Here is a 25,298-nt window from a genome sequence, read left to right as displayed (position 1 = left end):
CTACAGGAGGCTCTAAGGCTACTGATGTCTTTAATTTCAGTGGCTTGTATTGATCCAAAATTAGAAAGATCTACTGTGACAGCTTAACTTATTTTGAAGAGTTTTCCACTGAGAGCCACTAAAATACGTGGCACACTTTAAAATCCGTACTTGTTGGAACCGCCACAGGCTGCCTCATCTAGAGTTTTCTAGGTCACCAAAGCAATTACTATGTAAAATGATGACAGCTGCCAAATGTGGCAATTTATAGGTTTAGTATCTCCAAATCTGTCTCACCTGACAGAATGAAATGACGCTGCTTAAGATCTGAAAGATAAAAGGGATACTTCCTAGGCAGCTCCTTGTTTGTGGCTGTGTAACAGCTGAAAACCCATCCTTGGAAACTCACTTATCAGCATTCACTGAAGCTGTAAGGTGATACTGAAGAGTTCACGCTCTTTCAAACAAGCTTCCTAAACCCTTGAGTACATAAGGTTCCATCTGCCTTCTTTTCTTAAGTCCCATGTCTTTTATATTTCAGTCTTTCAGTGTTAAGAGAAAGACAGACAATGGTTCTGCCCAGACTGCTGATTAAAGGATGTGGAGCAGGCTTTAAATGTCCTCTGGGCCGGAATTTACACGTATTTCCCTTTTCTTACATGAACGTATTAATGTGAGTTATTACCAAACACAACAAGATTTTATTATGGATATAGCAGTTAACTGAATGTAATAAATACGAACATAATAGATGGCAGACATCTGAAATTGCAGTGGACACAAAATAAACACCTGCTATGAAAAAATAAAATTCATTAAATCAAAGTATCCAAAATTTCTTTATGGAACTGCAAGCTGAAGAGGTGGGAACATAATAAATTTCTTCCTAGTGGAGAATGGTCCCCTTTTCCTATTTGCTTCCTGACCTTGTAAATAAGTTTTTAGCTATAATTTCATCACAGAAAAAGAAGATAAACACTTTTGGAACAACAGAGAATGCCATATTCAGAAAAACCATGACTATATGTGATGCTTTTATTTGTAATAGACTCACAGCCTGAATTCTTTGAATAGATACAAAACATTTCAGAATTTGACAGTAATGTATTACCTGTGCTTATTACCAAGGCAGACACCAAACTCATGTCACTTTTCTCTAAAAACATACATCATGCACCTCGCAACACTCAATTCAAGTAGAAACAGATAATTTTAAAAATATAGGAATTATTAAAAATACCAGGTTCAAAACAGAAAATCTGAATACTCCTTTCTCTATATGAGAAGAATAATATTAATAATGAAAAATGTTCTTTCTTACCAGCTCTGTGACCACATATTATGAAAACCTTTCTTATGAAAAAATAAAGAAAAACAAAGCTGTCCAGTGTAAGTGAACCTTTTATTTTCTTACTCATCTTAGAATGCAAAGCCATTAAGCTAAGATCTATCTAATACATATTCTGTTGCTTATTAAGTCTCAAGACAAAATAATCACTGATGTTCTGAAACGCCCTCTCCTCTCTGATCCAGCCTGCAGTCAATACTAAAGGAGTCAGAACTTGTATGGAGGCAGCAAAAAATATCAAATAAGTTTTTTCTTTTAACATTGGCTACTACAAGTACATAAAGGCAGTAATCTTATTGAATTTCTATAAAATTTAAATTAAATTTAAGATTTCCATATTTATATTTCCCACTATGAAAATAATTCAGTTTTCAGTGAGATAATTTGGATCTACTGGGATTAAGACTGTAGTTATTGCTATGTTTCTCTGTGAAAACAAAACAGAGAACTAACTTATTATGCAAAAGGCAAAGCTTCTTTGTAAGTTGCTCCAACATTGTAAAGTGAACAAGGGACAATCGTAAGCCTCCCACCTCCTGCTACAAGCACAAAGTGTGCTTCTTTGGTTTTAACTTTCATGCATTTTTATCACGAAATATACCAACTACAGCGAGATGTTTCTCCTCAGAAGACAAGTCCAAAGCAAATAACAGGTAGTAGCATATGCCTCATGCACTACAGAAATAGATACAGTAGCAGAAACTGGAGAAGCAAAGTCAGTTCTCTAAATAAATGAGAAACAAGAGTGAACCACATTAAAGGACTTTTTAGTGTGTTTTCTATCTGTTTCTTTCACTGCAAATAGAATCTTACAGTCCTTACAAGATATTCATGGCTGTCCTCTGTATCCTTTCTACACATTTTTAACTATTACATAAGCCACAGTCCAAACATGTATTGCAAAGGGGTTACCTAGGCTCCATAAGGAATTTAAATGATTTCCTTATTATAATCACTATCTTTTCCTGTTTACACCACTCCGAAGTTTTCTGACCCTAAATTACTTGAGCATGTGTCCCCTAGGGGTGTGTGTATTCCCTGTTTTCATCTGGTTAATTTCTTTCACAGGGATAACACAGTTTAGTAACTAATTTGAACATTTCATAAAATGAAGTGTCTGAGAGCAACAGCAAGCTATGGTTGAAAAGGCTCCCTGATTCTCAAGTTAGTTCCCATCCCATCTCAAGTCATTCTCTCACAGCTGAGTCAGCACAACAGTGTGGATAACACCTGAATAAAAGCAGAAATCTTGCTTTTTAAGGAAAGTACCAACTCCAAACCAGCAACATCTTCCCATCCTTTTATTACTATTGTAGTGAAGCTATAGCACTGAGCTGTAGCTTCACTGTGGGAGTAGGAATGAGCAACAGAAAACAAGAATGCTTTAGGATGCTATTTCTGTTGTAGACCACAACTTAGGAGACCACAGCTTAATTATACCTAGGTTCTATTCAAACTACAAATTCTGTGCATTAAATATGCATACATATGCATTACATATGTAATGTGCTTCAGTTACACATGCCTGTGTTTTGCAATCTTTGGTATTTTCCTAGCTTTTAAGTGGCATACATATGATCTGTTGATTACACAGATGACAGAGAGGGTAATGTTTGAACTAAATTAGACATCTAAGGACTGGCAGTGTTCAGAAGTCTCCTATCAAAGGACTCTTCTTACTACGGGAGCAAAAAACCCTTTATGAGGACAGAAGACTGTCCTAATTGTTAATTGTGACTCCAATAACATAATTGCTGGTACAAAGAAAAAATTAAATCTATGAAAAAAAATTTACATCATTCTATGGTAAAGAAACCACTACAACTTATAATATTCTGGGAATGTATTTGGAACTTCTGGGGGTTTAATTTTGTTATGCAAATATCATAAGTATACTTCAAAAAGAATATGATTTTTAAAAAATTCTGTATTGCATACAACAGATAAATTAACTTTTTATTTCCAAATAATTGTTAAAAAAAAGATATATGTGTTTAAAGTATTCTAAATTGTTTAGGATGTTCTGACACTTTTTTAACAAAATATGGGACACACTCCAAAGGTGCATTTGTAAATAATTATGAAGTTATTTCAAATTATAATAAACTTACCTGTGAGCTGGAATTCTACGATCACCAGCAACTAACACCACATCACATAGCTGATTGTGTCTAAGATAATTCTCCATCTTTTTAAAAGTTTGTTCAGCATGGTTGAGAGCCTGAAAAAATTCATCTGAGGTACAAGGCTCCATTGTTTGACAAGATGATAAGGTGTGACTGCTGTCAGAGGTTCTGCTGAAGACAAGAACAGAAATCTTAGTTCACACAATATTCAGGTGAAATTCTATCTACAAAGGATAAAATAAAAATCATATGTGATTTTAAAGTTCATATGCATGAATCACAGAATCACAGAATCACAGAATAATGAGGTTGGAAGAGACCTCTAAGATCATCAAGTCCAACCTATGCCTTAACACCTCAACTAGACTATAGCACTAAGTGCCATGTCCAGCCCTTTTTTAAACACATCCAGAGACAGTGACTCCACCACCTCCATGGGAAGACAATTCCAGTGCTTTATCACTCTTTCAGTGAAAAATTTTTTCGTAATATCTAACCTGTACCTTCCCTGACGTAGCTTGAGACTGTGTCCCCTTGTTCTGTCAGTTGCTGCCCGGTGGAAGAGACCGACCCCCACCTGTCTACAACCTCCCTTCAGGAAGTTGTAGAGAGCAATAAGGTCACCTCTAAGCCTCCTCTTCTCCAGGCTAAACAACCCCAGCTCCTTCAAGCGTTCCTCATAGGGCTTGTGTTCCAAGCCCCTCACCAGCCTTGTTGCCCTCCTCTGGACACGCTCAAGCATCTCAATGTCCTTCCTAAACTGAGGGGCCCAGAACTGGACACAGCACTCAAGATGTGGTCTCACCAGCGCCGAGTACAGGGGCAGAATGACCTCCCTGCTCCTGCTGGTCACACAATTCCTAATGCACGCCAGGATGCCATTGGCCTTCTTGGCCACCAGGGCATACTGCTGGCTCATGTCCAACCGGCTGTCACCAGCACCCCCAGGTCCCTTTCTGCCTGAACACTGTCCAGCCACACTGTCCCCAGCCTGTAATGCTGCAGGGGATTTGCATGATTTGTTTTAATATAAATTCTCTTACTATTTTATTTGTCTTCATGTTCATAGTTTCCCTCCAAACCTAATTAGACCCCGTGAAAAAAGTACGAACATTTCATGTTGTACTGTTCAACTAAGAGACAGCCCGAGATGGGCCCAGCAGTTGTACCTGTAGCACTGTCAGATGGTTAAGGAAGAACATCCACCAAGACCCTGCAAAGACCCATGAAAAAGTAATGGAAGGACGGCAATAAGGAACCAAACCCCTCCCTGCCACTTATGTTTCACACTTAGCCTAAGGTGGCTAAAACAAAACTCAGCTAGTAAAAGGGGAAAAAACCCACAAAGAAACACATTGATACACCACCAGTCCTATTGCACTCCTTGTGTCTGATATGAGATCTAGCACATCAGAAGTCAACAGAAGTGAAAAGCAAGGGTTGTTAGGGAGGAAAAATATTCCTGTCTGTATGCACGAACACAGAAGATTGGGAAAAAAGAGGAATAGAAAAAATGTAAAAGGAATGCATAGAGCTAGGACATAAAGGAAATGAATCCTAACTATGTGCGCTGTGGAAAGCAGGTTTTCTTCTCACGGTTCTTTAACTGACTACTACTTAGTTTTCAACAATCCAGGCCACTTATAAAATACTCCTATAAAATATACACCATAACATTTGGAATGACATGGTTTCACAAGATCTGCATCCCAACTCCTGCATCCACAAAGATGCCATAAGCACGCTTGGGGCTAAATCCACCATAAAAGTTATCTCACTCCTTGGTATAGGATACCCATTTCAAGATAGAGCTCCTCAAAACCAAAGTCTGAATTTCCAACAGAAGATTTTCTGTAAAGGGGAACTTTGTGGTTTGGTCTTGGGTTTTGTATGTTTTGGTTTTGGGGTTTTTTTGCATGTACCCAGGTAGCTAAAAAAGCCAAGCAGTTTGGTACTTGATTCAGAGCTAAATCTAATAATGGATCAGAAATGAGATACCTGCCTACTGATTTCCCTTGGGGGACTTTATGCTAAATGTTCTCACTGAAGCTGTAGTGAGCCATTAATTTATGTGTCAACTGCTTCCCTGCTCCCCGTAGCCCAGAAGTCACTTGTTCTGCTTCACCACTGGCCTTTTAACAGGCTGAAACAAGTATTCTTTGTGGCTATTTTGGAAACTGAATCAGAGGCTCATACAAAGATGTAACCATGTAACCATGGACAATATTATATTGGGTGGCATTGTCAAGGGAATGAGGAAGAAGTACTCAGTGAAAGCAACTCTTTAACCAGCAGCCCTGAAAAACAAAAACAGAAGTGGAAAAAGTAGGTCCCTGGTCAACACACAAATACTTAGGAAATTATTCTGTATGTCTGTATCACAATTTAGCACATTCTCAATTGGGTTAATACATTGTGGTTTTTCTGGTTTGTTTGGTTGTTTGTTTGAACTATATTTTAACCTATATTCTTCACAGTGACTCCATTAAAAATATTTTTTTAAAAACTGCATGCTATCGGGATTTTATTTACATTGCAACCTTACAAAGTGTTTTGGAGATAGAATGAAAAAAAAAAAAAAAAAAAAAAACAAACAAAGGAAAAAGCTTTCCAAGCCAGCACTTGCTGGATCACAACCTCACTGGAGCTACTGCCAGCCTCAAAACTGCAGGTTTTCCACACAGAACTCAGTCATCATTCTCGTTCAATATGGAAAAATAATTGCAGTGGTGTCTGTTTTCCAGTATCCACAATAAAGCATGAATTCAGGACACAACAGAGTCAAGCATAGCTCTCCCCCTCATCTAAAGACGTTCAATCCCATAGCTGTCCTCCAGCTAGTAACTTACAAACCATTTTCTGTAATGAAGGAACAGGAGAAGGAAAGAAAGACTAAGGTTCAGTTGTCCATAAAGAGAACATGAAAGAGACCATCTAATAAATCTGGTATTTACAAAAAAAAAAACCAAAACACCCAAACCAAAAACAAAACAAAAAAACCAAAACAAACAAAAAACCCAACAAAACAACAACAACAACAAAACCCCAAAAAACCAAACCAAACAACACCAAAAAACACAACAATGCTTCAAAAGCTATTTGTGCCTGTTACCCTGTGACTGGATATAAAAAATTTAAATGTCCCTCCTTCCACAAGCTGTTTTATGAAACTTTTTCCAGTTCCATTTGCCACAGCGATAACAACCTAGGAGAATTCCCGAAGAACTTACTCCCTCAAAGGTCAGTGAGTCTGAGGTGAAAGAAAAGACATATCAAAGGATTCTGCTGCTCGAAAACTCAGGGTGGGGAGGCAGACTTAGATTGGAAGTTATAACACACTAACTCCAAGACTGTTCATACAGAGCAATACTGCAGAGTTGCTACCACCTGGTACATTGAGACCTTGTCTTTAAATAATTACAGACATTTTACTAAACTGGTCAAGATCAGCACACAGCTGATGAATTTGGAAATCCTGCTTGTATTTCACGTTCAAATATAAATATACATTTTATATTGTATTTTAATACACTTCCCAACTTCAATCTACAATGAAGTAATTCCAGTGTTTTAATACCTGGATGAAATGAACCAGATACAACACTGCACACTAGGTACACTCTAGGTATTTTTAGGTTTATCTCCACCATGCCTTCAAGGACTGTAGATTGCTGCTAAGGCACCACGAAAAAAGAAAAACAAATCTAATGCTAATAGGCTTACACTTTCTGTACAAGAGTCTGCACAGCTGTTAGTGAATCCTTAAAAGTGTACAAATCCAAAATGATGATCATTGCCTCAGGGATGCAGGACAGCTAACAAACAGCAGGAATAAAGGAGATCTAGGAGATTAAAATCTGCGGAAGAATTCAAAACTCACTGTCCCACTAAACAACCATTTGAGGTAATGCTGGATACAAATGACACACAGGAGTATGATGTGAACAGTATTACAGCTGACTAGCTCTGATTCTTGAATCTGAATGATCTGTCTGCATCTCAAACCCAACCTTGGTCGAAGATCTGGAACTCAACTTGGAACTGGGCTCTATACTAAAACCAAATTAATTTGACAGCAGCTCTCCTCTGAATGAATCACACAATGATCTAAATTATGTCATAATGACAAAGACCTGATCTAAATGCTTTTCTACTTCTATTATATGGCAAGGCAAAGAGGAAGGACCTATACAAACAAAGCAGTAGAGCTGCTTCTGTTACTTCATCTTTTTAGGGCTTGTAACTAGGCAGTAAGTTACAGAGGAGTGCAGAAGTAAAATAACTCTTTTCTTCTAGAAAAAGGTGTTTTAAAAGGACTTTTTCGTGCATACTATTTATTTGTAAAAGAGGTAACAGGGCTTTCACATGGGAAAAAAGCTCTTTGAAAACTACATAGATGAAAATATTGGTATGGAGTTTTTTCCTCGAGTCAATATATAAGAAGCCATATTTTAGACTACAAAGTTAAAACATTTAATAAGTTCTTAATTCCAGGTATTAAGCAGAATTATGTAGTCTGTCCAAGAGCTTATACATTCTTAAGAAATGAAGTGAACAAAACATGGTTTAAGTATAGTCTCCCCATAAGGCAGAGATACTGATAACAACATAAAGCAAGTTCCTACATTGCCATTAGTTACATATTAAATTGTACTGACACCGAACTCAAAATTTACCTAAATTATTTGTTTTAAAGCATGTAAGTAAATATTAGCATGAATTAGAAGACAGTAATAGAAATACAAAAACCACTAGATGCTCTATAGGATTAAGAACATAATTTAAAAGACATTTTCAATTTACTAAGTTCAAATCCTTTGTGCATTTTCTCTAGTATATAATTGTCTGCAAAAAAACCTAAACAAACCAAGACTGTTTAAAACCTCCTAAATAAATATCTGCAGTTCTCCAGTTCTACAAAGTAACAAATTAGTTTTGCCATACGCACATTATTCTCTTACAATTAAAACCAAATGTTGTAGAATTTTCAATCTACACATTTGTCATTTAAAATTGGACATTTTTTTTTCCTACAGTGATCCCCTTCCTATGAAGAGAATATCCTAACTGAGGTAATGCTGCACATAAAACTTTCCCATCACAAATATATGCCGCTGAAATGGAAGGTGATGTTATACCTGTACCATATGCAATGACATAGCTATTTAAAAATTCACATTTGAATGACATTTAAAATGGGATCTCTTCAGAGGTATGTTACAGCTACACAGTTGTTGCAGCATGGTGAGGCTGCTGTTATGATGCAGCAGTATGCAGGATTTCCTTTCCCGGTAATTCTAGTATTTTGACATCTGGTGATAAAAGCAAATACACCGTGTTCACTTCTAAGCTATTTTACTCTCTTCCTTTCCCTGAATCTTTAAAGGTCATATATACAATAAACAATTAGTATTTATATTATGGACTACTTTGCCTTTCCACTAAATTGATTCTTCTCCTAAGGAATGAAAAGCACTAAACTGCTATAAGTAGATTGATCTATCCTTAATAGCCTTTATTAAACAGTGTACCCTTTTAAGTAGCCACACTTTCTGAAATGCCACATCAGTGCAAAGCTATCTTAAAAGCGAGAAAGCAAACATCATAAAATTTTCTGAAATGGTAAGCTATTATGCATTACATGAACTACAAAACAGGAAAAAAACTTTTAGTGAAGAATGATGGACTTATGCAGTAAATGAAACAAAAGAATTCAACTGATATTTTACAAGAAAGGTTATTAACTTGCCTAATTTACAACTGGTAAACTACGTTCATTCAAGAACAAGTTTTACAGCTTCATCTTTAGTAACGATGTATAAGAAAAGAACACCATAACATCTTTACAGATGCAATAGAAACATTTTTTTCTTTTTATGCCAGATGCACAGTTTAATACAACCAAATGGGTTACTGCAATCACTTCAAAACACAAATTGATTGGCTTTCAATAGATGTAATTTTTTTCTTTGATTTATAGTGTAAGTATTTTTTACAGTTCATTCTCCATCTTCTATAGACACACATGGAAATATAAGGTCAGAATCAGTAGAAGCTTACATTTTCATAATCTTCTCCTAACTGACATAACTAAACAATCAGTATAACTTCTAAATAATGTAGAAAGCATTCTGCAATGTTACCATGTAATGAGCAGTACCTTGTTCATAGCAGCATGTACTAGTACACTGTTTAAAACACAAGTGCATCCATGTTTGCGCTTTATCCTCACTGACTGCCTTTTAAAAAGGTCCTAGTAAACACACAGAACCTGATTATAATTAATATTCTGATTCTGATGCACAATAGCTGCTAGGTTGCTGAAGCATTTTAGTTCAGAACAAAGGCTAGCCTATATATGCATGCTAACTACAAACACGAAAAGAGAACGCGTTTCTCACTATAGGAAAGTAATAGTTAACCTGCACGAGCTGCTGTCCGATTCATTTTCTTCTTCACTTGCTCTATCATCTGTTTCTTGTCTGTCAAGCCAACGTGCACCTCTACAGTCTTCTGCTGAGAATTCAAACGCAGGGATTTCTGAGGTGGATGCCATTGGCCAAAGAGGTGAATTCTGGAAATCCTGTTGGCTGGACTTTCTGTAACCAACTGATGTTAAAGGTAGATTACCTGAACCTAAAAACTTCGTGCCACCAGTTGTTACATTTTGTCCTCTATTCCAGAAGTCTCCCTGATGGTTTTCAATTGCAGAGTTCGGGGCTGATGCCTGATGACCAAACCACCTCCATCTGATTCTTAAAATCTGCTTCACGTCAAACTCTTTACGAGAACCAGACATTCTTAGTGAAAGCCAGCGATCGTCTAGGCAACAGGGTAAGAAGCAGCACACATAAAAGAAGATTTGTGCACCCAACCAAGACAAGAGAAACACATGCTCTGCCTGTCTGTGGCAAGCAGATTTTCTACAGAGGGAGGGGAAAAAGTATTGCAATCACACAAAAAAGGCTTCTTTAACGGTTTGTCATCTGAATATAAACAAAAGGCAACAGACAGTAAAAAACGCTGACATAAAAGAGGAGGTGAAACAATCACTTCCATCAGGAAAAATGCTAATCACTTCACCCTAAAAGCTCCGAGATTGTTTCTGATGCTGTCTCTGACCATTAGGTTTCAAAAGCACTAAACAATATTCATTAAAGCCCTTTCAAGAGCTAAATACCACCCCCTTTGCTTAAACCACAAATGACAGCAAACGGAATTCCTACACTGCATCTTACAATCTGTTTCTTATTTTGTTAACTCTTGCTACTACAGAGGAGAAAAAACTGCAAAAATCAAATTAAATTCCTTCTACACTGCTAAAAAACAAATTTACAGAGAAGAATTAAAACCAACCCAAAGATAACTAATTATGCTGGGGAGAAGCTGAACTGTAAATAATTCTTTTTCCCATTACAGGATATGAACTAACTTAAAAAGGACAAGAACAGCCTCGGAAGCCTCAAGGGACTAGTAGTGGAGGCTATAGAGCCTTTCATCTTGATGTGCTTTGATTAAAATCTAGGTCTGCAGTAACTGAAGATTTCTATCTGAAATGAGCTAATGGTTTCCATTCACTTACACATCGCTGAAACAGAGAGCAAGAAAAAGTCAATTGGTCATTGCAAGACACCAGACAAACCCCTGCAAAATAAACAATATAAGATGACTGCTCACAAGGCTTCTTTCCAATTATATACTATCAGCTGTTTCACATCATGTTAGAAGTATTGTGATGGAACAGTGAAAAAGAGAGATGCATACTTTTGAGACAGAACTCCCTCTAGGAATTTACATAACATCTTAAAATATCCACCAGAAGTTTTTACTCAAATGAGGAATAGAAAGCCTAAAGCACAAAATACAGAATGACCAATTTACAGTTCCCATGAAAACCAGTCTGTTTCTTCCTACTTGACATATGAAGCTAGTTAGGTATAAAATGCTGATATTAATTTCAGTCACATGCAGAGGCACTGGATTTTATCAGTCCTTGATATGGAGATCTATGTTTTCAAACTTTACAACTTATTTAGCCTGTTCAAGTCTCCAGCATACATATGCAACAAATTTACAAGAAGTGCTTCTTTACTACCCTACAGTTTTCATCAAAAGTGAAAGCCAGTTTCTCTCAGATGAACATGATGAACTCCAAAATATGGAATCTTGTAATTAGGATACCTGCAGTATTATTTAAATATATGCTATAAATATAGGCTATATGCAGAGTCCAAATGAAAATTAGAACAGTGCCAAATTTTACCACCCAAACCCCACACTTAAGTTTCAAACTCAGTGCCAGGAGAATATCACGCTATTTTCTGAGGAAACACAATGCTGAAAGTGCTAGTTTTAACCTGGAAAGCTCACCCATCGTTGCCCAGAGTGCAGTTATTTATCTAAGTGCTTCTCACATAGGCTAGCAAAAGCTCATTTCTACAGGAACTGCATTCCAGCTGTTTCCACAGAGATGCATTTCAGAGTGTGTACCTTGCTGGCATCCTGGCCTATCAGAAGTCAAATACCTTTGCAACATATTCAGAAAAAAGCTGAAGATGCATCAGAAGCAAGATGATTAGGTAGGTAAATCTCTAAAGCTCTTACCATCTTTCCTGGGGATTTAATTTAAACACAGAGATACAGCAAAATATGTAAGAAAGGATTAATGTTTTAATATATTAGCATGAAAATTGTATGGATGTTTAACCGAAATGATATGACACGCAGACCTCACTAATCTTGTACACATACAGCTAACTATTAAAACACTTCACTGTAGTGTTCAAATATCATCATTTGTGTAATGAGTTGAGTGAAACTGGAGTAAGGCTGACGAAGTAAAAACAAAATGGCATTTTTTATTTATCCTCTCCTTGTGTTTTGTATTGGTGCTGGGTGTAGAAATGTGAAGAAATAGGACAAGCAACTGGTGTATTTGTTAACATTTATCAAACCAGTAATATTTTAATTATCCATTTACCTATAAAAAGTAAGCTTTAAATACCTTTATTTCTGATGGTATGGTAAATCCATTATACATAAGGAGTGACCTGGATTCTCATTCTTGTATAACAGACTCATTTAAAATTCAAGCTGTCCCAGTACAAGTCTGCTAAGACAGTGGCAGATTTGCGATTCTAGTGCTTTTTCAGCACTTTTCATTGATCTACTGGCAAAACCAGCCCAATTACTGGTCTTCTTTGGCTGTGAAGCTATGGGCTCAAACAGAGATTAGAAAACAAAATGTGCTGTAGTTTTAACAGACCAAACCACAAGACTGTTTTCTATTCTCTTTCATTTTTTTAGATTAAAGAAACTCTCGCTCCTCTACAAACTCTCAAAATTACAGTTCTAAGAGTGACTGCATAAATATCTAAAATATTTCTCTGTTTCATAGGAACATTTGTATTATAGATGACAAGATAAGACAAATGCCAGTTAATTCTTCAGTTTAAATTGACAGTATTCCTCAGCAATAACTAAGGGTCTCTTGTTTGGACAATCTTTGTTACTATGAATAATGTGGTATCTTTTATCAGATCCCCAGCCTGGAGTTAACAGACTTTTGAGGAGCTCTCAAACAATGCACTGTTAGGACTTCCACTGACTAGGATCACCCAGACCTCATTGTTGACATCTTATCTGGTGATTGGTGCTCACAAATCCAGATGCCCACCCTCTATGGTCTCGCATCACACATCCTTCTAAGGCAATAACACATTTCTGAGAAACCTGCTAAAACCCATCTTAGTCAAGCACAGTATACACAGACTTGGCAAGGATTCTGAAATATTTTTTCATCTAGTAAGGCAAAAGTTTGTATTTATTGAGAAAACAACAGTGCTTATATCCATTTTTTCTGACCTTGGGCCACTGTTGCAGTTTCTATTTTGTGGTGAATCAAAATAACACTTCAAATATAAGTACACTGTCAGCTTTGAGAACATAATTCTGTTCGTATTAACAAGGTTGTGTAAGCTTACTGTGAAAACAACTTTGAGAACTCGGATTTTTAATTGAACAGATTGATATTCCTTCAAGTGGAACACCTGAACATTTAAGCACATAATTTCTCTCATATGAAGAGCTTCACAAAACTATAAATCCCTGCAGTTAGCAGTGGGGGATAGTTTCCCAGATTCTGGCTTGGGAACAAAAAGAAACATCTAAATAAATACTGTATGTTAAGTCTGCAACTGTGTAAATGGGTAACACCAAGAACAAAGCATGACAGCTTTAGAAATTACTCTTTTCAAAATCTTCAGACAGTTTATGTGCACAGAGATAAAAAACCATTTTTTTTACTAACCAAAAAATTTACTACACTGATATTCTCTGATACGAGATACATTTATTCATACAAGAGTTAAAGGTAGATTGCAATTCAGCATAACGAGATAAATTTGAACTCTTTTAGTCTAAAGATACTTCTACCGCATATTTTGAGGGAAGGTGCACTTCATATTTACAGTGTATCAATGGGAAATGTCTAAATAATAAGTTCTAGTGCTTTTGTTCATCGCAATTTTTCCTTTTTCTTGCCAAAGGAAATCAGTCAAATTTTCAAACAAACAAACATGTATAGGGAATACTTTTTTGTGGCACTTTAAGATTCAAATTTCAACACTACTTTTCATGGTAACATTTTTTCTGTCACTACTGTGATTCAGCTCCAAAACCTTTCACCACTCAACTTCAAGGCAATTCAGATATAATATTTTCAAGGTATTTAGTGTGTCAAATGAATTTTAAAAGGGGTCATAAAAGCTCAGCAATTGCTAAGGAGATATTAATGATCCTTTTAAGTGCCAATTAAGAATGTAAATGTTAAAATAATTACGTAAAGTCTTTGTTGTGACTGCATGAGTTGTTTTTTGAAAAAATACTGCTTAACAAAAGCATTAAACACAAAAAGATAAGTTTTAGATGTAAGTAGACTCATTAAGATGTGAAAAAGTAATATTGTCAGTGTTTAGTGATCCTAGATGTGTATTTGAAAACACAAGTTTCACTGACCATAAGATGTTCATCAATTAATCAAATATATACAGCATTAAAAGGCATTCAAAATCTGACACTTTCTAAAATGGGATTTCCAAACTTTAAGGTATTAATCTGAGGCATTAAAATAACTGCTCAAAGAAAACTGCTATAGATGAACTTCAAATTGCAGTTCTGCTTATAACTACAGTTATGTTAGAAGAAGTCTTAAATATTTACTTTCTTTTTTCTTCCCTATTCCTGCGTTCCAGACCCAAAATTACAGAAATAGCTCAACAAAGACTTCAGGAAGATTGCTATATTAGTGATTCATGATTCTATAAAACAATAATCACTTCCTATCCTGAAGTTTTATATAAATGCAAACACTTCTGGTTTGCTGTTATGTGAAAAGTGACTTACATCAGCAGCTATGGCACAGTTCATTCAGGAGAAAGAGGGCAGAACATCCTACAGCTACTGACGTTATGCACTTAAATTCATTGTTCTGACTGGAAGAAGTGAGCTGTAGCCAAATTACTGGTACTTCATCACAACTTTCTGCCACTTTGCATTGTACATTTCGCTTGAAACACGAGAAAGCAGTCAGTTTAACAACAGCATGAAAAGATTTGTAGAGAACAACAGCCTGGTTTGCAGTTTATTTTATTCAGCTAAGGGTTGAGTGGGGAACAAGAGATTTCCACATGTAATACAAGACTACACTTAGATCCAAGCTCAAATATCATACTGGTCCACACACAACAGAAGTTGTGATTCAAGTAATTGGTATTTCTTTAAGATTAAAACATTAACATTGCTTTATTCAATTAATGCTGAAGCATCATTAGAGACTGCACCATCTACAAGTAAAGCCATAGTGAAGAGCTATTCCTAAGTAAGCAGCACAGTAAGCTTATTCACTCTCAAAAAATGAGCACTCCAATCCACCACGTCAGATGCCATTTTTAAGTTAAAACTTACTTGTAATACAAAATGGACAACATTGTGAAGGGCCAGTCTCTCAAAACAGAGAACCAGTTTTCTGTACTAAAAGGGTCAAGTAGCAACACAAAAGGTGAAGACAAGCAAAAGATTCCCAGTTCATCCATTCCAGGAATACTGGTAGCACCAATTCTAGTGGAAACAAGGTAGTCATCAATCTAGAGACAGTAATAGTTCAGCACAAATCATCTCCTTTAGAAATGACACTGTTAAGAAAGAGTGGTGACAAAAACTCTGTTCTGCAGACATTTAAAGACATCCTGCTCAAAGTAAAGCCATTCTTTAGAACCAGTTTAGAAAGGTATTGTCTAATAAAGTTACAAAAGATCATAAAGGACAGACTGAAAGATTGAGGCAAATCAAAATAAAATAACAAGGAGGCAGATGCGCTGGGCAAGCTAAAGACAATATTTTAACATTTTTCCAAGACAGTGGCAGTATTATTTCACCATGAAGTATTCTGATTGCCTCAAAAGCTCAAGAAAACTGGGTAAAGTACCAACATTTTCAACAGCAGAGTGGATGTTTATGGTAAAAAATTACCAGTATTCACAGCTCAACATTAGGCACCACATAAAAATCCACCAGGTTATGACACATTAAAAAAACAGTGAAGAAGCAGATTTGCAAGTGATTAGGTAATGCACCATAGTACTCCATGCCAGACTACACAAACTTCTAAGAGAAATACATAGATGTCTGTGGATGAAACATTTACACTGTATTTAAATGTCAAGCTATGCAATGCCACAGCTACTGAGGCAAAGCACTTCAAGACACAGACTTGAGCATTCTAAATGAATCATTTAACACCAAAAAACATCTCAAGAGACTTATTTCTCTCTCAATGAGGACTTTTGTTTAATTAGCAGCTTCAGTTAAGCCCACCCCCCAACTGAAACTTTGAGTTGCATAAGAGATAATATATGAGGATATCGTATCTTATTACGTATTTATGAAACAAGTGGTGTGATCTCATCTGGAATTCCTTCTGTGCAATTGATCACTGCAACTCAAAAGTAGTCTTGCAGAAGACAAGGTTCATAGAAAAGCAACAGAAATTATCAAAACCAACAATCATCACACTAAGGCAGAATGATTTATAAGAATCATATCAAAATTTGTAAGTATCAAGATTAATGTTTATGAGAATAATAATGTCTCATAAATATGAAAAACAACTTCTATTTTAAGAATCGATGTTGGACTTACAACATTTTTAGAACCCAACTGTGCATAACATTGCAGATGTCAAACAGAAATTCTCATGAAAGTCCTTTCAATGTAAAAATTTCTACCATCATTTGCCCACCTGGAGCTGAATCTCAGAAGAGGTAATATAGATAACATGAAGGACTTGTGTAGGTACACAGGTAACAAAGGATGTCTAGGGAATGTCTTCTGTACATGGGCCTGCTGCTGAATGGGGCAGGGCCCTGGGATATGGGAAAGGCTGAGCTATTGAATGCCCTCAGTCTTTACTAGCAATATCAGCCTTCAGAACTTGATGAAGTTCAACAAAGGGAGGTGTAAAATCCTGTACCTGGGAAGGAACAACCCCACACTGTGGGGCACATAGCAGGAAAGCAACTTGCAGGAAAGGTCCTGCTGGTCACCAAGTTGCACACGAACCAGTAGTGTGCTCCTGCAGCAAAGAAGGTTAAGGGCCCCTGGCCTGCATTAGGAGTGCTGCCAGCAAGTGAAGGTAGTGATCCCACCCCTCTACTCAGCAGTATGAGATATGGCCATACTGGAGAGGGAATGCAAAGAAGGTCCACTAAAATGATGAATGGAGCTCTTCAGTCTGAAAGTCTGAGAGGGTTGGGACTGTTTAGCCTAAAGAAGACTCAGGGGGGTCTCATCAATGTGCATAAACATCTGAAAGAAAGGTTCAAAGAAAATGGAGCCTTTCAAGGCTCTTTCAGGGATGTCCAGAGACAGGACAAGAATCAATAGGCAACAACTAAAACACAACATCTAAACATGAGGAAAAACCTTTTCACTGTGAGGATGACTGACTACAGGTTGCCCAGAAAGGCTGTGGGGTCTACATCCTTAGAGATATTCAAAAGCTGTCTGGGCAACTTGCTCTTGGTGACCCACTTGAGAGAATACAATGCCTTGTATCACATGCTTTTATTACATGCATTGTAACTTGATGATAAATTTCTCATATTACAATAAGCTTCATAAAGTTGTAAAAGCAAGACGATTAAACTGGAGATGTTAACTAAAGGCTTCCATTGATTTTACTAGTGATTTGGCTCAAGGATGTATTACCAGGAAAGAAAAAGCAGAACAAATAGCAGTATATTTAACTATCCTTTTCACTCTAAAACAAAACTAGTCCACTGCCTGGATCAATGTTGCTTAAAATAGTATGTATCTGAGGCACAGAAGGAAAAATATCTTTTAGTTCTGTACTTGGACACTATTAAATCTCAGGTTAGGCTATGCATCAAGTCACTGTGTATTCCTAACCACAATCAGAAAACTGATTTCTTAGGTTCTTTATTCTGTCTCCACAGTTTTATGTGAAAGTAATCTCAGATTCCCCACTATGATTTATTTTACAAACTCTTCTGACAATAACTACAGCTCTTCTGCATGTTTCATGTCATGTAGTCTCCCTTATCCCACTAGTACCAGCATCCCTCCCTACCAAATACCAGAACAGGCAGGAAGGCAGGACAAGCAAATTCTTTGTCATATTCAGACCATTCAGACAGCCTCATCAGCTGGCAGGTCAAATAGTATTACTTATTTGGCCTTTGCTACCTACCTGTATTTTCAAAAACCTTTCAGGAACTTAAATGCAAGAGGGGTTCCGTTCTGTCAGAGTTTGATGAAATTGGCAAGTAGACAGAAACATTACTAGGGAAGAACTGACTAAACCACAAGACATAAACCAAACTTGCCTGGGGAACTTACAGACTCACAAGCTGCATATCTTTTGCTTTTGAATATGCACAACTGTCTTAGCCTGGGTGGCTACATATCGCCTAAGCCCAGGATTTATAAACAAAGTAGAACAGAAATCAACACAAAAGCTGACTGATTGTTCAAACACAGCTCTGAGCTCTTACCCTTCCATGGTTGTGTAAAACTGCAATGAGCTTAAGGGTAGAAGCAACAATGGCAGAAATCTGACCACTTATTAAAGCTTTAAATCACTGAAGTATTTGCAGAGTTAACTGTTCAGCTATCCTAAACAGCATACTGATCCCATCTTAGCTGCCTTACCCCTGGTTTTAAAGGAACCCCTAAGTGTTTCCTGTTCTGCACAGGGAGCAAGAACTAGACACCAGCAACATAAAGTGCCAGGAAGAACTGTTGGCATTCCCAGGGGCACGAAGTCCATTACTGGACTAAAAAAAGGGAAAATTTTGAATCCAGATTGCTAAACTGTCAGAAGGAAAAGCATAATTGGTAAAAAAAATTAATTATTTGCTTAGCATATTTTTTCCCTTCTCTCATATCAACTCTAGCCATTTCTTAAGAGAAATACAAAACTATGTGTTGTATCTATTGCATATAGATCTCCTCAGATTTAGATGGTCTGCAATCATTTGTCCATTGCTATTCTTCATTAATTCAAAGTTCTAAAAGTTCTTTATGTAGCTTTTAGTATTTGTAAAATTATTTTTCATTCATTGAGATTATAAGTTTTTAAACAATAATAATGTTTGAATATTTACTGAAACTATCACTTAATCTGGATTAAGTAGAATTGCTCTTGAGTTGAACCATCAGACAATTTGTTATGCAAAGGTGCAACTTAAGTTTGTATTTGTTAATTACAAAAACTATCAGGAAGTGAGAGGAGGTACAAAGTGAAGTTCTATTACTTACCACTTGATCTGCTCACATGTTTATAAACCCATAGACTAATTCTAGTTAATTACTTTTATTTCCTTGAAAAATACTTCCAAGTTTAAAATGCTATGGTGCTTGGTGAAGATCTTGCCAAGCCATATCAAGCTACGATGACATTATGAAATGCCCTACCTCCTTGATGCTCTCATTATAGTTTGACTGCAAAAGCTTGTGATTACATTTACATTCAAAAATATAATTTCCCATACAGCATGTAAAAAAGCAAGATTTAAACTTTGGTTTCATCTTTGGCAGGGATGAAGTGATAATTTAATATTCAAAAGTATTTCTTTTTAGAATATTAGAATACATTTTATCTATTTACCAGACAAATGTAAAGGGATCTAATGAATAACTAACATATAATGCTTCACAGCAACTGTCAGGCTAATCGCTTATTCACGCAAAAGTCAACATAAAACATCTACTCTGCTAACAAGTAGGAACTTGCCTGCAAACAATCCAACCATCAAAACCACTGATAAAAATCTCATCTTCCTATGAACTTCTACATCTCACACCACATACACACTATTTGTAAACTTTTAACTAATTTGCTAATTATGACTATTTGTATTCTTTGCAGTTCAGATCAATAAACCCCTATGGATCTGAGTCTCATCTTACTCTACACCATGAATAGGTTTCGTATGACACTGCCAGATGCTGTGAATATTTAATCTGTTTTAAGGCTATACTTTAGCCTTATTTGGACAAGTTCTGTTGGTTCTGAAATTGAGGCTACAGTAAGTCCCAGAATAGTGCAAACTTTTTTACTTGTAATGAATGATACTGCTTCCACCCAAATCAACTCAAATCTGTTCTAGACAGATCATATCATCATTGTCCTTTATTAAGTTCTTTTCAATAGACTCAATAAAATGTATATTTGCTATTTGACAAAAGCATCAGCTAAGGCAGTGGGACAAGCCTGTCCACATGCATTTTCAAAGAAATATGGCCAGTACTCACTCTACCTTAAATTTCAGTGTTTTATAGAAACATCCTGTACAATTTCGTGAACAGTCTTCCATTTTGAAAATCTGATGGATTCTCTTGGGAGAATCCAAGCTACCACTCAACAATTTTTCTTTGAAGTATATCCTGTTGTTATGGAAGACATCAGGATTTTTAACATCAGTTGCACTTAGAACTGCCAGAAGAGGTAATTAATTGGCAAAGTATTCCTCTGAACAGATTGAAATCAATAACCAACTTTACAGAAATTTGTCCTCTGGAAAAATGACAGCAAAGTCCGTAAGACATAATTAAAAATCAGCTGCCCTGGTCAATAATTAGTCATTCTACCTTGCAGTCAGATGAGAATAAAGATATATCCCATAGTGACCAACCTTTTCAGTTGCTTCTCTTTGTAGTACACTTTGGCATTTGTTTCAAATCCCTTTCAACTTCCACAACCACTGCAGAAAGGGTGCAGGTCAAGTCTGCACAAAGTCAAGTCTGAGTAAATTCTAAAGGAATTTATCAACATTCCCAAAGCAGAGAGATCTCACAGTTGAGAAAGTGGATTTTTTCACTTTAGTAAAACCTGGTATTTCTAAATTAATTGGATTGCTTTTGTCACCATTAGCACTTATTTTCCAGCAGTATTTTACTTTATAGAGAGTTCAGATAAAGCTAGATTCTTGCATGTATTCATGCTTTCAGCATTACTTTATCCTTTTCCTTTGTGCAAATGTCAAAGCTACTCCCTCTGAAAATTACTTTCACTTGGAACAGTCTTACCACTTTCCTGCTAAAAAATGAAATAAAGCAAAACCCAGTCAGTATTATTGGAGTGATGAGATTTGATTGTACATTTCATGGGCCTTTATTCATAAGAATTTCTATAAAGCAGTATTTTCCCTAAGAGACTCAGTATCAATTTTCCTGTTTTTCTTATAATGATTAAAAGATTCAAAGGCTTCTTATGCATTTTGAAAAGATCAAAATTGAACTTAACAGTAATGCTGACAGTCTTCTATAAAATATGCTTTGATAAAGATCACAAGTGTTGAAATCATATAAAAATGTTCCAAACATTAGCATGTGAAGCCCACAGAAGAGCAAAGTCATGGCTGCTTATGCACACTTGCCAGAATGAAGCCCTTCCAAGATGTGTTATATAAGACAAAAAAAAAAAAAAGAAAAAAAAAAAAAAGAATTTTCAAATGTAAGGAAGACTATGTACTCTTGTGGGCTAAAATCACATTTCTTGTAGCACAACTTGCTGTTAGAACTCAGTAAATACAACACTTACCTATAACACCGGAATCATCTCTAGTTGTAGTTGTTCAAAGAATCATCTAGTTCCATTTGTCTTCCTCCTTCCGAAAATACTGAGGTAGCAGAAAAAAATCTAGAGGCTGGAGGGGAGAAAAAAAAAAAGGAATCATCTCAAAAGCAGATTCCCTACTCTGTTCAGATAAAACTTCTTTCAGTGTTGTGATTCTTACACTTACTGACAGGAAGATGCTAAAAGTGTGTCAGTGCACAACTGTCACCATAGTTCCTTCCACAATTTCAAGTTACATAGCCATCAACAAACATAATAAAAAACAACATAATAAACAACAACATCATAAAAAAGAGGAAAAAATAATATTAAGTGTGAATATGTAAACTCTCAAGAAACACTGGTTTACAAAGACAGTACCTATTGAAAAAAAACCACCCCATCCTAACTGTAGTCCAGTGTCACCCTTATCATTGATTCCCTTCCCTGAAGGGAAAAGCAGTGAGGAATTCATCTGCCACATGAAGCACTTCAGCTGAACACTGGTGCAAAAGAATAACACTGACTGCATTGGTGAATAAAGCCAAGTACCACCACTAAACATGCTTCCCTAAAAGGAGCAGCTCTATAAAAATTCACACATACTATTACAGTGGTTCTCAAACCTTACCTATTTACAGGCCACTAAAAATTTTCTTACCAAAGTTAGACTCTACTCAAAAAATCTAGCCTGCTGCAACAGCATGTGTCTCCTTTTGGCTTGGCACCAAACAAATTACTATGTGCACTTGGAAATGAAAGAAAGTAGCCTTACATGATACCTACATGCATAACGTGACACCTAATATGTAACCTCTCGCGGTCTCATCTCTCCTACTAGCTTCAAGAACCTTGCAGGTCTCTGAAGGGTAATGCCACCTCATTCTTGCATCTGGAGCACATAACTCATCTCTCCCATATGACTGTTTTGTAAGGCCACGCAGCCAAATAATACATGTGTCTATGGTCAGCATTGCCTTGCTGGTGACTTTGAATGAAAGATTCTGTTCTTATGACAAAAAGCAAGCAGTGGATAGTCAGGCTTGTAACTTCTGCACGTTTCTACTTGGTAAAACTGCTGTAAAGAAAAACAATTTAACTGCTATGGAAAGAGGAAACTGTAAGAATTTTGTAAGGGAAATGTAAAATCATACTGTAATTTAAGAGCTGTAGCAACTTTCATTATTGGGTCATGTTACGTCTGATTAGGTAATCTTTTTCACCATATCAGGAAACACTGAATTACATCAACAAAACCACAAGACATAAAAATAAGCAAACCATCATCTTTTTAAAAGCACGGATGATACAAAAGTCCAGAGTGTTTTTGTTTTTGTCCAGAACAAGTCCACCAATATGAACTGTCATTGTTAGCAGTAGCTTGCAAGTACTGTTGGACCATAATGCTCTAATGGAAGATTTTCTTCATCTTCACTCTAATTCTTTTGTATTTTAAATGAGCAGTTATTGAATCTCTGTGAAACACAATGTGTTAGTCTACTGCCATGGTGTAAACATGCTGCCTTTGGGAGTGGACCTACCCATGCAGAGGACATGACTGAGCGATGGATTGTTCAATGAAGTTGACACATGGCAGAAGAAAACACTATTTGTCTCACATTAGGGTTATTATTTATTATTATTGTCATGGTTTTATCCTGCTTTGTGCTCCCTAGCACTGTTCAGCAAGGGGAAAACAGGAAAAACATAAAATGGGAATACAATCTGCCCTACCAGGAATGCAGAAAACCTACGAAGTTCAGGAACAGAGCGCTAGTTTGTTTTTTTGGGGGGGTGGTTTGTTTGTTTGTTTTTAAAACAATAATCCACATATGCCTGTGGAAATTCCCAGGCAAAAAGACCTTTATGAGAAATGATCAGATTATTTCTGGCAAAACTGATTAACTGCTTATGAAAATACATGGTGTGATCTGTTTTTAAAAAGGATCCACCCATCCAGTACATAGAGTTTGTCTAGATAGAAAAGCTACACAAACATTACCATGAGTTCAAAATTTATTCCTATTCATGCTCGTAGAAGACTCGAGCAAGATTTTTTTCTTCAAAAGATGACTGTGTTTGGAGTTTAGCTCATGTAATTTCATAATCACCTTTTAAGTAAAAGAAAGGAACAAAACTAAGCCTTCCCTTTTTACTGTTCTGACATTACTGCCCGAACTGCCGACCACGAGCCCCGGACGGCTGGGCTTCAGATGGGCTGCCCCGCTGCTCACGAAGCTCAACCAGTCCGAGCTCAAAGCCCTAAGCCACAAAAACGCTCTAAGGAAAAACATAAACCAGTAATGTGTATAATCAGCAGCTCTTTGATGTTCAACACTTATACTTCTTTTTGCTCCCCGTGTAATAACGCCGCTCCCCTTGTAGTGAGTTGGCAGTCGGTCGATGCTCTAATCTTTTCGACCAGTCTCAAATTAATAAAATTGTTTTCCACTATTTCATACTGTGATGGTGAAGGTTAAGAGACGTGGGGTTAAGCCCCCGAGAGCTGTGTCAGTGCACTTCTACCAGGTCTCCGCTCTGACCGCTTTGAACCGAGCCGGCCACGGGGCCGCCGGTCTCGGCGGGACCGGACCGTGCGCCGTGTCCCGCCCCGCCGCCCCCGCCCCGCCGCCCCCGCCCCGCCCCGCTCGGGCGAGCGCCGCCACTGCCCCGCCAAACGCCGCGGCTCCCGCCGGGCCCCGCTCTGCCCGGGCACCGGGCACCGGGCACGGGGCACCGGCCCCCCGGGCGGCGGCCGCAGTCCCTCTCCGCAGCCGGCCGGCAGAAAGGAGCCGGGTGGCGGTGGGGGTGAACCCGCCCCCACCCCTCGCAGGCGCCGGCCCTCGCCGCCCTCCTCCTTCTCCTTCTCGCTTTCTCCTCCCCCTGCAGGCAGCCGCGGCCCCCTCCCCTCGCTGCCGAGCCCCAACCGCCCTTCTCACCTCTCACGGTCCGGGAAGGGGGCGCGGCTGGGAGGGGGCGGAGAAAGAAAAAAAACCCGCAAGGAAGGCCCCTGCACCCTCTCCCGTGCCCGCCCGTGCCCTCTCCTCCCGCTCCGCCGGGAGCCGCGGGCACTGGGCGCTCCCGCCCGCCGCTGTCGCGTCCCCGCGGCCCCGCTGCGGCCCCTCCCTGCGCTCGGGCGGCCCGGGAGGGGCGGGGCCATGGCGGGCCCCGCCCCCTGCCCGGGGCGGGAGCGGCGCGTGGCCGCGTGCGGCGGGCCGGGGCCGCTCCCCTCAGGCTGCGGCGCCGCCCGCGCCGCGCGCCCCCTGCCGGCGGGGCAGGGGAGGCGGTGTCCGTCTCATCCTGTCGCTGGGTGTCTTTGTAGTTCTTCCAAAAGCACATTTCCGTGGCGGCCCGCTGCCCCATTTAAGAGAAACAAACCTGTGGTAATACACACTGCAGCCTCTCACCTTCTCTCATGACCCTGAGGATGCTGAGGCAGCCGGTGCTAACTGCCTCATGTGCGAACACACTGCCTTTTCCTGCCCTCATCACACAGTGCCTTACCAGTGACCGCTGCCATCCAGAGGTTGATAATTTTCCGAATTAATCGACTGTGTGACAGCCAGATGCTCAAACTGATTTAAGGGTGCAGGAGGCCATGGCGGTGCAGGTTTGATGCAGTAATGAGATCTACAGCACTCTGTGCAGAAATACGGCCTGTGTGGCTGTGGGCTTTGCCTATCTGACAGTCCTCTGCCGGCTGGCATTA

The 25,298-nt window shown here is 38.2% G+C and overlaps 1 protein-coding gene across 3 annotated transcripts in view; it reads right to left on the bottom strand.

Annotated features, from left to right (window-relative positions):
- KLHL5 (kelch like family member 5) overlaps positions 1-24,741 on the bottom strand; it is a 50,163-nt gene extending 25,422 nt beyond the window's left edge. The window contains exons 1-4 of one of the 3 annotated variants that reach the window (XM_063401788.1): positions 24,529-24,741; positions 21,575-21,680; positions 9,876-10,275; positions 3,439-3,621 (exon numbers count right to left, since the gene is read on the bottom strand). In XM_063401788.1, the coding sequence (XP_063257858.1) occupies positions 3,439-3,621; positions 9,876-10,252 (560 nt within the window). In that variant the 5' untranslated portion in view covers positions 10,253-10,275; positions 21,575-21,680; positions 24,529-24,741. Of the gene's footprint in view, positions 1-3,438; positions 3,625-9,875; positions 10,276-21,574; positions 21,681-24,528 lie in introns of all 3 variants that reach the window. The other 2 variants (XM_063401789.1, XM_063401790.1) reach the window with 2 other exon arrangements.
- Positions 24,742-25,298: the final 557 nt, after the last annotated feature.

Source organism: Prinia subflava, chromosome 7 (genome assembly GCF_021018805.1).
Source record: "Prinia subflava isolate CZ2003 ecotype Zambia chromosome 7, Cam_Psub_1.2, whole genome shotgun sequence".
Taxonomy (NCBI): domain Eukaryota; kingdom Metazoa; phylum Chordata; class Aves; order Passeriformes; family Cisticolidae; genus Prinia; species Prinia subflava.
The sequence above is the reverse complement of the archived record's forward strand: the minus strand, read 5'-3'. Positions and strand labels throughout refer to the sequence as shown.